At 43.2% G+C, this 15,123-nt stretch overlaps 1 protein-coding gene across 1 annotated transcript; it reads right to left on the bottom strand.

Moving 5' to 3' along the window:
* Nucleotides 1-780: 780 nt before the first annotated feature.
* LOC132339387 (keratin, type I cytoskeletal 20-like) lies at nt 781-5,248 on the bottom strand. The gene is made up of 8 exons (XM_059869614.1): nt 4,746-5,248; nt 3,905-3,987; nt 3,548-3,704; nt 2,882-3,043; nt 2,674-2,799; nt 2,279-2,499; nt 1,658-1,698; nt 781-1,003 (listed from the first exon to the last, which is right to left on the bottom strand). The coding sequence occupies exons 1-8, from the start codon at nt 5,166-5,168 to the stop codon at nt 906-908; spliced, it is 1,311 nt and encodes a 436-aa protein (XP_059725597.1). The 5' UTR covers nt 5,169-5,248; the 3' UTR covers nt 781-905.
* Nucleotides 5,249-15,123: the final 9,875 nt, after the last annotated feature.

Raw genomic sequence — 15,123 nt, 5'->3', positions numbered from 1 at the left:
ACTGAAATGTGTTAATTTTTGATTTATCCGCACTCAGGAGCATGGGGTGCTTTTGGGGCAGAAAAGAGCGGAAGATCAAAGGTGTAAGTAAAGCATTTGTGTGGAAATGAGCTGATAGCCCGGTCTCAGTGACTCGGGGCAGTGAAAGCAGGGGATTAGTTCTTTGGCAGCTGTTTATGTACACTACATAGCTCTGGACAGGTGAGGTTTCATAGGGAAGAGCTTTGTGTGTTTATGTTCTCAAGAGGAAAATGTAAACTCCTGGGACTGAGAATCCAGGTGTGGCACAGGGGCCTCCCTATGGGACCCGGAACATTTTTGGCACAGAGAGGTTTGAGAGAGAGTGAGATAATTTCAATTATATTTTTATCCATAAAATATCTTGGCTTGCCACAGTCTCAGATGACATAATCATTCACAGAATGTGAAAAATATCGAATAGGCTTCTTCCATTTATTTTTTCATGTTAATATAGTATGAAAACCAAATTGACGCTTCTTATGTATTTGAAAATCATATTTTAATGAAGTGAAGCTGCTTTGTGTTTGAGTGGGAGTTCACATTCAGAAAAGGCGTGCTGAACTGATGCCTTAATGCATTTTAAAAACCTAATACTTCCATTTTTATCTGTGTTGGAAGCAATTATACATTCATACCAGGCTGATTTGATTTTTTTCCATCAAGGTACTTAGTCACTGTGTAAGTAAACCTAAAGTCTTTTATGTTGTGACTTACAGATTTTCATTAGTGCTCCCCCACAAAAACAACAACAACAACAGATTTGAATTTTGGCATTTTTTTAATCCTTCTGGGCTTTAGAGTAAATTAGATCAGATTCTTTTTAAACCTTTTCATTTTGGCATCAGCTCCAGGGAACTCAGAGGCATCTTTTGTGCTGGTGCCATTTACATCTTCTCTTCAACCTCTCTGACCTCAGAGGAGACAATCTTGCCATCAACCACCTCCTCAACTATTGTCTTGATCTTCTTAAACTTACTTGATTCTGTTAAGGAAATTGAAAAGAGAAGTAATTTAATGCAATGTACACTGACAGAGTAATATTGCTGCTACATGAGGAAATATCAAAAAGCATCTTCAATCCACAGGTCCTTGAGGTAAACTTTTGCAGTGTGTGGGGTGTGGCTTCTCTTTTGGATATTGAGTATGTTGCCCATAGACTGGAGTGCATACTGGATTCAATAACTCTCTAGCACTCTTGATAGTTTTGCTTCAGTTTAGCACAGACTTTTAGACCTAAAATCTTGGAATAGACTTACACCAAACTGGAAATTTTTACTATGAAACTGGATATGTTACTTGGAAATCCCAGTGCAGCTAGCAGGGAAAAGCAGATGCTTCTGCAGTTCTCCAGAGGTGAATTCAGTAACTCTCTGTTGTTCTCTTGGGTCTCTGAGGACTCACAGAATCACAGAATGGGTAAGGCGAGTCTGTGATTTTATACTGGGTACCTGAATTGTATATATAAACCCAGGTTTGTATAGTCCTCATAGGGTAACCAAACAGTTGATAGCTTTCTTGATGTGAGATTCCACTGGCTGATTATTTGCTCTGAAGCTGTTGTTTTATATCAGGCTGTTTCATTCCATAACATTTCAACAGGCCACCATCAAAACAGAAAGAAGTTGGTGGGACATACCTTTTTCAGGCACCTCTGCTATTGGCATTTCTTCTAAATACCTGTTCAAATTGTAAATTGGAAAATGTAAATACATGCCAAGTCATGTATTGAACATCCTTGTGCATTTCCTATGTGTTTGATCAGGACAGCTAATCCCCTTTCATCAAGACATTGAATCAGAAGATAACTCAGTAAGACGAGTTCTCTCAGTTGAAGTGAAACTTGCTTAGCATAAGCTGTAGGTACAGTTAATCTGCAGACTGATTTCTGCAATGCCAGGACTTCAGATCACACAGGTACACCCAATCTAGTTCCTGAGCCAGAACAGCTGAACAGGTAGAATCTGGGGGAATTTCCACTTTCTGCTTAACCCACAAAGACAAGCTGATCAAAAACTGCATTATAGGTGTTCCTGGCATGTGAACATCTACCCAACTCCCCAGCTCACAGTGACAGTCTGTAGGCTGAGAGAGCCACCTCAAAATTCCACAGCAGCTTCAGTAGCCCAGCCTGAATGGCAGCCTGCTCTGATTCTGTGGCTGAGAACTGGACAATGGGCTTCCCCACCCCAAAGCAGTTGGAGAGAGGCAGATTTGACACAAAACCCAAACCAACACACAAAGCCATGTGTGTGCTCACCCGGTTTCCTCTCCCTCCAGCAGCCGGCGGTACGTGGCGATCTCCATCTCCAAGCGAGTCTTGACATCCAGCAGGATGCTGTACTCATTGTTCTGAGCCTCCATGTCAGCTCGGAGCTGCCTCAGCTGAGCCTCCAGACTGGAAATTGCTCCCTGTATCTGGTCAAGCTGCTGACTGTACCGTGCTTCTGTTTCAGCCAGAGAGCCTTCCAGGGCCTGTTTCTATAGTGCATGAAAAGAACAGTGACATATTATTCAGAGGATAATTTTTCTGTTAAAATAACCTTTTGATTGTAAAGCCCCTCATTCCTCTTTTTATCTTTTTATCCTCTATTTATTACACCTGTGTGTAACTCTCTGCTATCCACAGTCCTTATTTTGCTTTTTGTTATTTACCATGGTCAGCAGGGACTGTAATTCCAGCTCCAGGTTCTGGAAGACCTGTCTTCGTTCCGTGATCTCTTTCCTTTGGACCTCCAGCCGCTCAACATTGAGGGCAACTTCCTGGTTCAGTTCTGCTGTCTGGAATGGAGAATGGAGGGACTGTGAACTGCAGCCAGGCATGACTGACATTCTTGCTGGTGTTTAAAGCAGTTGACTTTACCCGCTTTTCAAAATTTTCTTTGGCTTCTTGGCGGTTCTTCTCTGCCATTTCTTCGTATTGCTTTCTCATGTTTTCCATGATAGCCGCGAGATCAGCGCCGGGAGCAGCATCCACCGCCACGCTCACAGAGCCGCCCGCCTCTTTGCGCAGCCTGTCACAGTCCTGCAGCAACGGGGACTGTGTTAGCACCAGCTGCAGGGACCTGTCACTCCTGGGCATGGGACACAAACTCAACAGCTACACACATTTGACTAATCTTCAATAGTACCTTGGGGCAAGACAACTTAATCACGTTGTAAATACTGTTTAGTGCACCTCATCTTAGAACAGTTCACCTACTTCATAGCAATAAATGTTATATCATAGATAAATGTATCATAAAAATTATTTCCTCAGAACTGGATCTGTGGAATGAGGGCAGAAGTCATGGCTCCCATTTGTGTACTTTTTGGGATAGCAATTCCTGAACCATAAATTTATCTTAGAGAAAACCTTTACTCCTTCATTACTGGAATGGAGGAGTGTTCAGCCTTTGATCCCTGACAGCTTGAATGTCCCTTAGGGTCACACATGGTTATGCTGCTTCCAGGAAGGATAGAAATGCTTCCTAGTGAGGTTGTTTGCCACTCAAAACCCCCCTCCCTGGCAGTGGTCAGCTGTTCTCACCTCCTCGTGGTTCTTCCTAAGGAAAACAAGTTCCTCAGTTATATTCTCAATCTGGGACTCCAGGTCAGCTTTGGTCAGGGTCAGGTCATCACGGACACGGAGCAGTCCGGTGATGTCGCTCTCCACACTCTGCCTGAGCAGGTGTTCATTCTCAAACCTGGACAATACAGTGCCTTTTGTCATCATTGGAATGCAACAGTTTGGAGTAAATGTCAGAATCAGTAACTACCGCAGTCATTGTGAAATTTCCATTAAACTTACAGTCGGAAAATGTTCACTTGGCACTGATTCCAGTAAGTAGAAGATTTCCTAAATAAGAGGAGCATGAAAGAATTGATATAAAATAATGGAACTTACTTCAGCCTAAAGTCATCAGCAGCCAGCTTGGCATTGTCAATCTGCAGGACAAGTCTGGAATTTTCCATCTGGGCAGCAGAAATCTAAAGGGAATGATGGACAAGCAATGAAACTTTGCACAGAAATTCACACTTGATTCTTTCCTGGGAATGAATACTGTAAGTGGGCTTCATCCTCCTTCACTTCAGCTGTCTGTTGGTCAGCTGGCTTTAAGCTAAGTTCCATCTGAAGTGCATGAAAGAAATTAGGGATGTCCAAAAGACAAATTGTCCTACCATAAAATAACTGTATCGAATACTTGAGATTAACTATTCTCTGAAGGGATCTGCTCTTAAATGTTGGGAAGTAGAACTGATAAAAAAATAAAAGGGAAAAGACTGAAGGAAGTTTTGGAAACATGATTTGACAAACCTGTCAGTTGATTGTTGGGAATATTTCTTTGTTTCCAGTGGTAATTTACTATCTTAAGCAGTGGTCTTTAATTTTTTCTGAGTGCTTGTGCTTCTTTTCTAATAAACCACTTTGAAATACTGTTGCTAAACTGTATTTAAATGTGTAGATTTCCATAAGTACTTTCTCTAATTAAAGCCACCTAAGGCATATATAGAACTAGCTAATTTTGAGTCAGATTTTTCATGTATGAGATTACTCACAACTGCAGGCATATATCTGGTATTACAAATGATCTGAAATTTGTCACTAGTAGCTGATCAAAAATGAAGTTTTTCTTCCCAGCTAGGCCCATTACAATTTGGAAAAGTTATTTTTCTACAACAGCTTATTCTCTATCTCATTTATATTTGCAACTCCTATATTTATGGAGGGCTCTATGGTCTCTTACCTTATTTCGGAGTTCATCAATTGTTTTGAAGTAGGAGCTGTAGTCCTGCCCTACACTTACGGTGTTCTTTTCATACCATTCCCTGATCTGCTTCTCAATCAGGGAGTTTGACTTCTCCAGTGAGCGCACCCTCTCCAGGTAGGCAGCCAAGCGATCGTTCAGGTTCTGCATCGTTGATTTCTCGTTGCCAGCGAGCAGCACATCGCTCCCAGTGATGCTGAGCTGGAGGCTCCCTCCCAGGCCTTGGCCAGAGCTGGTGCTGGTTGATATGCGGGTGCCATAGCCCCCAGCCCCTCCATAGACACTGGGTGCCTGGATCTTCTGGATGGACATTTTCCTGGAGGTCAGACTACTGACACTGGGTGCAGAGGGCTGGACACGGCTGCTCGTACTCCACTGGGTGCTGCGGGTGGAGAATGCCATTTCTGCTCTTTGTCTTCTGGGCTGAAGCAGGTAAATCAGCACAGACAGAGACGCCAGTGAGGAGCTGAGTGTGCACTGTGCACCTTTATACCTTTATACAGGTCCAAGAGGAAGCACAGTGGCTGGAAACCCCACCTATATTGACGCAGAGTGTTGCTGGTATCAGCACAAAGAGCACACAGGATATTGCCCCCCCTCCCCAGTATTTGAAGGGGTTCTCATCTGTTTGTCTGTGTTTGAGGAACACTCCCTGGGTAGTTTGCTTGCTTTGTTTTTTTGTATAACAGATAAACAAAAAATGATCTGTTGAATCATTTATAACCATGTACCTGCAGCCAACCCTCTCTGTAGCCCTTTAGAACAAATGAGCAGGTTCTTAGCCCCCTGTGCAGCTCATGAATTTAAAATGAGAGTTGCCTTTATGTGACAAGAGACTTAAAATATTTATATTTCTGTTGAGTAAGCAATAACTTGGGCCTCAGGACAGTCCAGAACTGTGTATAAATTATTAGAAAGGAGGCAGCTGTACTACCATGTGAATTCATTTCATAGTAAGCACAAACCAACATCTGTACTGCCAGTGAAGAGGCTGTTGCCATCAGCTTGGATTGAATATGCATTCATCTGGTATTAGAAAATCCTTGCAAGTGGAATTTGAGCTTTCAGTACATCTGAGATTGAGTAGAAAGGGTATTTCTTTGTCTTTAAGTAAGGCAGGAGGAGTGAGAATATTGGAAACCTTCACAGCCCTCTGTGTTTCACGTGTGAGATGCCGAGGTCCATAGAGTGGCAGGAAGTGTTGAGTTCCAGCTTCCAGCAGAACGAGCCTCCAGCCCTCCAATGTGGCTGAAGTTGAAGCAAAACAAGTTTCCCTCCTGTCTCATCAGAGTCCATCAGCTAACAAGTGCCATACTGGGGAGGTCTGTCCCCAGCCCAGGGGCTGAGGTCATTAACAGGAAACCAGCTGCCTTTCCATGAAGAGACTCAACCATCCTACTGCTGATCGTGTAGAGGAGGCTCCTGGGCTGACTGTGCTGTACACTTGATACAGAAAGTGTGTGGAGAATTTGTAAAGCAAGGGAAGAACCTGATTGCTGAGGGGTTGTTAGTGTTGCAGGAGAGGGGGTGGCAGGTGTGTATTAGGACAGTGTGGAGGTGCAGCTCTGAGGCATTGCAGTGACACTGCTTCTATGTGTTACTGATGTTGTCAGGTAGAACAATGAGCACACATGGCTTGTGTTAGTGAGAGCAGCTGCTGTATGTACTGATCTCCCAGCTTGGGGCAAGTAAATTGGTGAGACATGGAGCTTTGGAGGCACTGAACTGTGTATTGGAAGCACCTTCAGCTTTCTGAGAGCATCCAACCCAGAATAGCTGGGTACTAGGAAATACCCAATATATTAGGGAATCAGTACTGCCAAGTCTTCAGGTTGCTGTGCTAGGGATTAGTCTGACTGGTCTTGGCTCGAGGCAGAGAGTTAAACTCTTGGACTTGGCTGTTCTGGAAACACAGTTTCCAAACCAAAGCAATCAGTGCGCAGGGCAGGATTTTTCATTCTAAGAGGATGCTGTGGAGTGTCTTTGGACCTTGAACTTCCTTGGGCGTAACTTGTAATAAAAAAGCCTTTATGAGATGTGAAACCAAAGTACACTGGCGCCATGACATTTAGAGTGTCTCTGCAGAGACTCAGGGTGGGTTGTCTTTTGTCCTTTGAAATTATTCAGGCTGAGTAAGAATTGCTCATTTTAGTAGAGCAGAGTTACACCTTTAGACTTTAGGAGGAGTAAAGAAGAGATCATGCTGGTCTTACATCCCTTGGCTCTGTATCTCACTGCCTCGATCTCTGCAGGATTGTGTGGCAGTCTATTTAAGAGCAAACATTCTGCTTTGTCTTCTCAGTATTAAAATTAGTTTCCATGTTACCTGGGTGATATTTTTTCTAAACATCATTTGGAGATTCTATTTTTTTTATTTAGTGAACAAATGAAAAAAGAAGTCAGTGATTTTGAATTAAGGTGAGCATCAGGCTTAGGTCAGATTTTTGCCTTGTGTTATGGCTCTGCTGCTTTTGTTCAGGCTGAACCTCCAGCAATTATTTTCCTCTAGACTATTCAGCTGAAGCATCCAAGATGTATGCAAGAGGAAGCAAGGAGCAATGGCATCATACAAACATGATGTGAAAAGATACAAGGCTGAATTTTCTTAGTGTTCTTTTTATTCTCCTCCCTCATTTGTTTACTGACAGTTTCTCTGTTCTTATCATTTTATATATGCTTCTGTCCTCCCCAAAAAGCTAGAATACTTGCTAGGATCAAGATAGATTCACATCAGAGGTGGGGATTTTTCCTGGTTCAGTACACTTTTTTCCATGTAACATATCTTGACTGGTTATATCAATCAGTGGAAACTGCCAGAGGGAGCCCTGAAGCTGCAGCCATGGCAGTGAGGGGAGGATGAGGCTCCAGCCGGGCTGGAGAGCCAGGGGCTCCTCAAGGCACCAGCTGGGAGTGGCCTCAGCGTCCTCCACCCCTGGACTATGCCCAGGAATTATCTGCAAGGACATGGGCTGTCTCATTTTTATTTATTTATTTTTTTATTGCTCATAAGAGTAAGTTACCTAGATAGATATTGGGCAGCCTAAAAATCCATTGTTCAGTACTGCAGCTCTGGTCAGCATTGAAGAAGTGCTGGTAACAGTTTGCTGGTGCTTAGCTCAGCAGAGCAGTTTCTGCTCCAGACTCAGTTGTGGGAGCTGTGGAGGACAGTCTGTGGGTTCACAGGTAGCACTTCCCTTCAGTGACATTCTTGGTCAGAGTGGATTGCCTATAGACACAATAAAACATTTATAGCAACACTAATGATTTGTTTGATTTCATGAAGAAATGTCACCTGTGTGACAGAAGTTTAATGTGCATTAGAGGGCCATGGAGATAAGTTCTGCAGGGCTCTGATAATGTGGATGCCATTCCATCTGACTCACCTGTGCTAACCAGCCATGGGCAACCAGTCTGGAGAGTTCAAGGAAAAAAGACACACCCAGCTGTGGGTCTGAGTTTTTGCTGCCTTTAGGTGGAACAGATGCTTTTCTTTTGGCTGACATAGAGACTGAAATAAAGCAAAGTCTTCTAGTTCAATCTGTAGAGATGATCCATTCTAGGAGTGAAATCCAACAGCCTTTTGTTGGTCCCTGTTGATCCCTGTGTTTGGGTTTAGTATCATAAGGGTTTGATTCTGAGAGATCTACACAACAGTCCTGAAAGGACATTGCTGTGCCAAGTGCATTCAAGAGAGATGCTGTTTTCAGTGATGCTGAGAGATTCTGTTTTCAGTGTTCCAGCCTTATTTCAGTATTCAGCATTTCTGGGTCTGAGATACTCCCCTCCTTCTTTTCTTAATTACCTTTGCATCTCCAGTTGATGCCAATGCCTGTGAAGCTTCCTCTCTCCAAAGAGCAAAGCAAGGTATTTTGTGCTTTGCTGAATGGGATCAGAGGAGAGAAAGTTCTGGATGATGTCACCAACTCAGGTGGATTCACCTAAGCCCTGAACATTTGCAGCTCAAGATCTTACACTGTCTGCCTCACGTATTTTTTCCCCCTCATTTCCCTCTCCTTTTTATCTTTTGTCCAATGAAAATATCTCAATCATCAAACCACTGCATCTTATTTCTTTCTGCTTGGAGCTTTGACCAGAGGGGTGAGTTAAAACATTACATATTTATGGTACTTAGAGAGGTGTTCCAGCTCCTGGAGTGGTGCGTGAGGCAGTGTGTGGGTTCCATCCCTCCCCAGCCACAGGTGGAAAATGAAAGTCAGGAGCTGCCTTTCCTGTCTCAGCTGCTCTCCTCGAACAGAATCAGATCTCAGTGCCAACAAAAACAGCTCCAGGCCACACAAACGAACCTTCTCTTTTTTCTTCCCCAAAAGTGCCATTAAGATCAGCTCCAACCCAGGACTGCTGGCAGATCTCTCTCCCTTGGAAAAACCCTGTGCAACTGAAGTGTCAAGGGAATGAGAAAACCAGTGAACTGGAGAGAATTTCAGCCTACTGACTCCCTCAGTTCCGTAATGCTGGAGTAGTTCAACACCCATGAAAAATGTTGCATATTTCTGTGATTCAGGAGGCAAATACAATTTTCATGGCCGTGTGCAAATATAGGTGTACACTGCAAAATATACATACAAACACACTATATTGCATATCTGTGTAGATATTTTTGCTAACTTTAAAAAAACTTCCTGTGGTTCTGGGATCTCTTTTGTGTCACACCTGGAGCCCTCAGTTCAGAAAAAAACCCTGAATTTTTCCCCAGGGTAAATTGCACTCATAATGCCAGGAGGTGCCTGGGCAGAGGCGCAGCTGCAGCTTCTTGTTTGGGGACTGCTCTGGAATATCCTTTCATTGCATCCCAGCGATCCCACGGCATCCCCACTCCCAGGGTTTGTACAACCAGGAGCAAGCTATGGGCTGCTTGGAACCCTAATACCCTCCCAGCATCAACATCTGTGTCAGGAAAGCAGATACCAAAAATGCAAAATAAAGGAAACAGGCCGAAAATCCGTCTCCATACTCTCCTGGAGGAAGTCTGGCACTGTTAGTAACGTTCATTGCACAGATACTGCAGCAGAAATTTCCAGGTGGTTGTTCCCCAGCCGCAGGAGCCCCGGAGGAGCGGCAGGAGCAGGGACAGGCACCGGGCTCCGTGCGGATCTACCTGGTTGTCACTAGAGGCCACCACCGGCCTTCGGAACAGAGCCGCTTCCAGCCCTCCCCGTGCTGAGCACCGCGGGAGAATCCGTGCGGAACTTGAACGAGAGAATAAAATTTACGGATTACATAAGAAAATTTCTCGTATTATCCACTTTCCTGGCCCTATACCACAGGAAATTTAGTTGCATCGCTCTTATGGCCAAACGTTTAGAGGAATATTTTTCTTCAGAGCCACCAGGCATAATTACGGAGTTCAGTGCTGTGTATGGAGTGGGTTTGGAAGCAGTGGCAAGAAGAATGGACTATCTTTCTAAATTCTGACATGTGAGTCTTTGAGGACAGGGAGTGTCCATTATCCCTTTTATATGACTGATGCTTGAGTATCTCAATTTTAATGCAGTGATAGGCTGTAGACATTAAAGAAAAGGTTTCTTTGGTTGTGTTTTTAAGGTTTTTGTTCTCTACAGAAACAGAGGATACATTCTCAGAGTGTCTTGAAACTCTTGTGAGATTAACCTGGAAGCAGAGCCTTGGTGCTGGAATGGCTTTCAAAAATTACTCATTTTTCTCATTAATAGTACATAAGAATGTGTTCTCTTTCCTGCACAGGTAACTTTACGATCACAATTTCTGTCTGCTTGCAGCAACATTACAGATCTCCTGCTTTGAAATTGTTCTGGCAAGAGTCACTCCCAGTTTTTTGTTTGATGCATTTGATCTTTTATTTTCTCATACGTTGTTTCAGGGGTGCAGAGCTGATCCAAAGCTGGTACTTCTCTAAAGGCAGCACACCTTTAACTTCTGTTCTAAGGAAGAACTGCAGTTTGTAGCTACTTCATCATGTTTGTTTCCCCATTTCCCTGCCTGCTCCAGCTAATTATGCCTCTTAATTGAAACCCATCTTTCCAAATTATATTCCTCATTTTTGTTGCTTTCTATAGAGCCTAATTACAGCCTGTGACATTGACTCTTTTGGACTTGTCCTTAGGACATTGGAAAGCCAAAAAATTTACCCCCGAAGTCTATATAGTTATTGAAAGTGTCTTTACCACAGCTGGTGTTATGATTTTATGCCTTTAAGCTTCTGATGCATATTCAGACATTCAAAAAGCAAATTAACATGTCCAGAAGAAGCAGCCCTGCACCTGCCTCATCATTAGGTCATGTCTCACACTGAGAACTCCTGCCATAGGGACACTCCAAACTGTCCAACACTGGCACTTCTGTTTAATGAAATATTTTTGCAGACAATTGGTTTGTGGCAGTCCTAGGCCAGGGGCTCAAGTAGGTCATTTCCACATAGTCACACGATTAAGGATATCATAAAAGTACAGCTTGAAAAGAATAAAAATTTTTACAGAGGGAGGAATGGTGAGGAAACAACAGATGGTAAAACTTAAGTTGGGATTTCACCAAGTCAAATGTTAAGCTAGAGTCAATAATTAACATGCTTTTGTGGTATAATGCAGGACATGGGGGGACAGGGGGTGCAGCCTCTCCAGCATTATTCTTTCCTTACTTCCCTGTTTATAGATTCATCCTTTTTCTAAATGATTCATACACAGGAGCAGGCATCTCCTAGCAAAACTTTAGAAACCTTTATAGGTCAGGGTGTGGACATTGTGAAATGTTTTACCGGCTCTTCTACCTATTCTCTCTGCTTCAATAATCCATAGAACCCATGGGTTTAGCAGTGCTACAAAGGCAAGATTTCTTTTCTTCTCTTTCTGAAATGACTTTGTTAATTTTGCATCCCCATTAACCAGGAAGGCAGAAAGCAAAAATTTTCATTGTCCAGATGTGGCTGTTGATAAATAAGGCTGAACCCCAGCAGTGTGGGGCCAGCTCCCCAGAAGAATGTGTGATTAATAGCACAAACCATGACTGCATTACCTCATCGCACACTTCTTCCAGGGGATCAACACTTCACTTACCAAAGCTGCCTATTGTAATACACCTTAATAAGTTTTAACATTTCTACAAGTGAAATGAGCTGTGACTCATGCCCAGGCTGGAGTGCAGTCAAGGCTCTTGGAAATCATGCTGAGGATTATTCCGTGCAGGACTGCCTTAAATGGCAGGTGAAACTGCAAGGAGCCAGCTGTGAACGCTGATGGTTTCAGCCTCCTTTTATAGGCTGAGTTCCTGTATCTTGTTGGTTTGCAGAAGTACTGTTGCATCATTCACTTAGACTGAGAAATGCTGTTCTCTCCTGCTCGTGTTTCTTTGCTGTCCTTTTCCATTTATGGGAAATAGAATTTATTTACTTGGAGGGTGGTTTTTTTAATAATACTTCATATTTTTCAAATTGCACTTTCTTTGTGCCTGGGTCTGTCACTTTCTTGGTGTAGAAATGGCACTTCTTTGTGTAAGGAATACTGAAGGAGAACAAATATGAGCTGGCAGAGTTCAATCAGTTTCAATACAATGAATTAACAAAGTCATTTTTCAAGCCATTCATCATCACAGTCCTGAATATTTCCTTCCCTTCAAGCCACTGCTCTGAAATCAGAAGCAGCACTACCTGTGCTCTTAAAGTCTCCCAAATACTACAAAGCTGCCAGAGCTGCCAGCACAGGGTTCTCTACAGGACTCATTTCAGTCAGGCTGTTGGCACAGGTGCATTGAAGAACATCATCAGAGTATGTGCAGGGTCCTGACCAGCCATAAACACTTGGAATGAATGAAGGGCATTATCTCTTCTGAGCCATCAGACACTGACAGGATTGCTGTGAGTGGGGGATGGCTCTTCAGGAAGTTGTATTATCTAATAGCTGGGCTAAGTAGAAGCTGTGAAGTGATGGATTCTAATTTAGTGGCTCTCAGTGACTTTCTTTGCAGCCTTGAGCGAGTTGTGTCATCTCTTTTTCCAATTTCTCAGGCAATAAAATGGGAATGATAATGCTGCCCCCATTCATTATCTCCCTGACTTCATCTCTCAGCGTGGTGTGAGAATGTGATGTTAACAGTGCATGCAAGTGGTAAATATTAGCATCATTATTTATTATTTAGGGTGCAGACCCACCCTAAATACATTTAGGAATGCATAGCTGATCTACCAGAGCACAAATTCAGAGGTAATGAGTAACCACCAGATACAGGGCACATGTCTGGTGACACTGTGTCACAAGCTGTTCAAAGAAAGGAGATCTGCAGTTCTGCAGAGCATTCTGAAGCTGTGAAAAATTCTCCAGAAATCAGCAATTTTTTTCAGAAACAAACAGAATGTGGTGTAACACCTATTTGTATGTTTAAAGACTAATAGGTTTACTCCACTTAGTAAAAGTGTTGGAGCCATCCATGCACGATGGTGTCAATAACAGAGTGAGCTGTGAGGATGTTGCTGTGAGCTGTGCTGCTCTGACCTGTGCAGAGTGCAGCAGCACAGGTGTTAGAGAAGGTTAAAATCATCAGAGTGGTGGAGTGGTGTGGGAATTCTGCTGCCTCTCAGCAGAGGAGAACAGGAATTCTGCTGCCTCATAGCAGGAATTCTGCTGCCTCTTCTCCAGCACTGCTTGGACGACAGCTGAGTGTGACACAGGACATGGGGAGCACATCTCACCTCTGCATGAGGGGACACGGGCAGAGTAAAGCCAGAGCATTGCTCAGGAATGTGAAATAAAGACAGGCGTGTTCCACAAGGCACTTCAATTATTGGCTTTTCCTTCTTCTTTCTTTCTTTCTTGTAGTTCAGCACAATAACCCAGCACAAAGCACATACTTTCCTTTGATGTAGAAATAAGGGGCTACTTAGAAGTTTTTATAATTATTTGTGTCACAGCGATGTGGCCCTGCTATGTAAATGTGATAAATGAACATATCTTTAAATAACACAGAAAATTGTTCAAGAAAACCTGGGCACATTTTGTCCAGATGCTGCAAACACCAGGTCTGGCTTGTTAGATCTGGTAAGCCATAAGGAAGGACACTCTTAATTAGCCAGGAGTTACTAATCCTGTATTACAAGTTTTGCCCAGTTTAAAGAAACCATTAGGTAATCCATCCAATGCTGTGGGGATCTCTTTGTGCAACAAGGGTGGAGAGTTGAGGTGCGGGGGGCAAAGGGGGATCAGGATCTGGTTGGAACATGCCAGAAGCAGAACATCATACCACAGAAGTGGACTTTGTTCAGATTAATTTGCATTTCCTTTGAGATTTCCCCTTTCCTTAGTGAGCTTTCAAAGCAAGGCAGGGAACAGGAGCCCTTTTGTGAGAGTCCATGACGGGATATGATGACAATGTCACTGATGAATGCGAGACTGCCCTGGACATGCAGACTTTGGAATGCAAATCCCTGACACACTCATTATGTTCCATTTGGTCTCTCTTCCTTCTACCTTACGCTCTTCCTCATCTAAACATCCTAATGGTATTTCTCTTTTCCTTGCCCAGATTTTATCTTTGCCTAGCTCTGTTGCTGTCAGGGTCTGACTCGGGCATTGGGCTGAGCGGAGAAAGGGAGGAAGCCTGAGTTTGGCTAAGGCCAGCAGCTCTCCCTGATGTTAACATGCACTGTAAACATCAGTCTGGCCTGACTCTGGAACCCTTGGACAGAGACAGTGAACATTAATTTGAGACCAAATAACTGAAATGGTTTTTTGAATTACCTGGGTCATCAAGAAAGAATGAGTGTCTGGAAAAGTACTTGCAGACTCTGAGGGAAAGTGTGTAAAGACAGTGCTAGAAAATTTCTCTCAAACTGAAGAATAAAGAAATGTTTCTGGGGGACTATTTTTAGTGAAGTTTGCAACACTCCTACTCAGAATGCTGTTTCAAGTTGTGTATAGGGAAGCTGAGTAGCTTTGCTCATGTAAATGTCACCTGTAACTTGTGTCTCCTCTTTTCTTTTTTGTGTTCTTCCCATATTGTCCTACCTGAAACAATGAGGCTTTGGCTGTCCTGAGCCATGTCAGTGACACTGCCACAGTGGACTAGGCATATGTAAAGGAAAGCAAAATGAGATATTCCAAGGTTCAGAACAAATAATGCATAAAAATTTATTGGCTGCAGTGAGGTATATGATGAGAGGCATAAGACCAGGAAAAAAGTTGAGAGACTATTTCCCTTAAATTATAGCTAATTTGCAGAGCGATAACTGAATCCCAGATGGATATTCTTGCCCTGGGGAGATGTGCACAATACATCTGCCACTAGCTCAGCCAGTCACTTTAATTCAACAGCTTTTTTCCAGCATTTTGGTGACTAAAAGCTCCTTAAACTACCAAAATCAGCTTTACCCAGCTCT

This window comes from Haemorhous mexicanus, chromosome 28 (genome assembly GCF_027477595.1).
Source record: "Haemorhous mexicanus isolate bHaeMex1 chromosome 28, bHaeMex1.pri, whole genome shotgun sequence".
Classification (NCBI taxonomy): domain Eukaryota; kingdom Metazoa; phylum Chordata; class Aves; order Passeriformes; family Fringillidae; genus Haemorhous; species Haemorhous mexicanus.
This window is presented reverse-complemented; position numbering and strand designations above follow the sequence as displayed.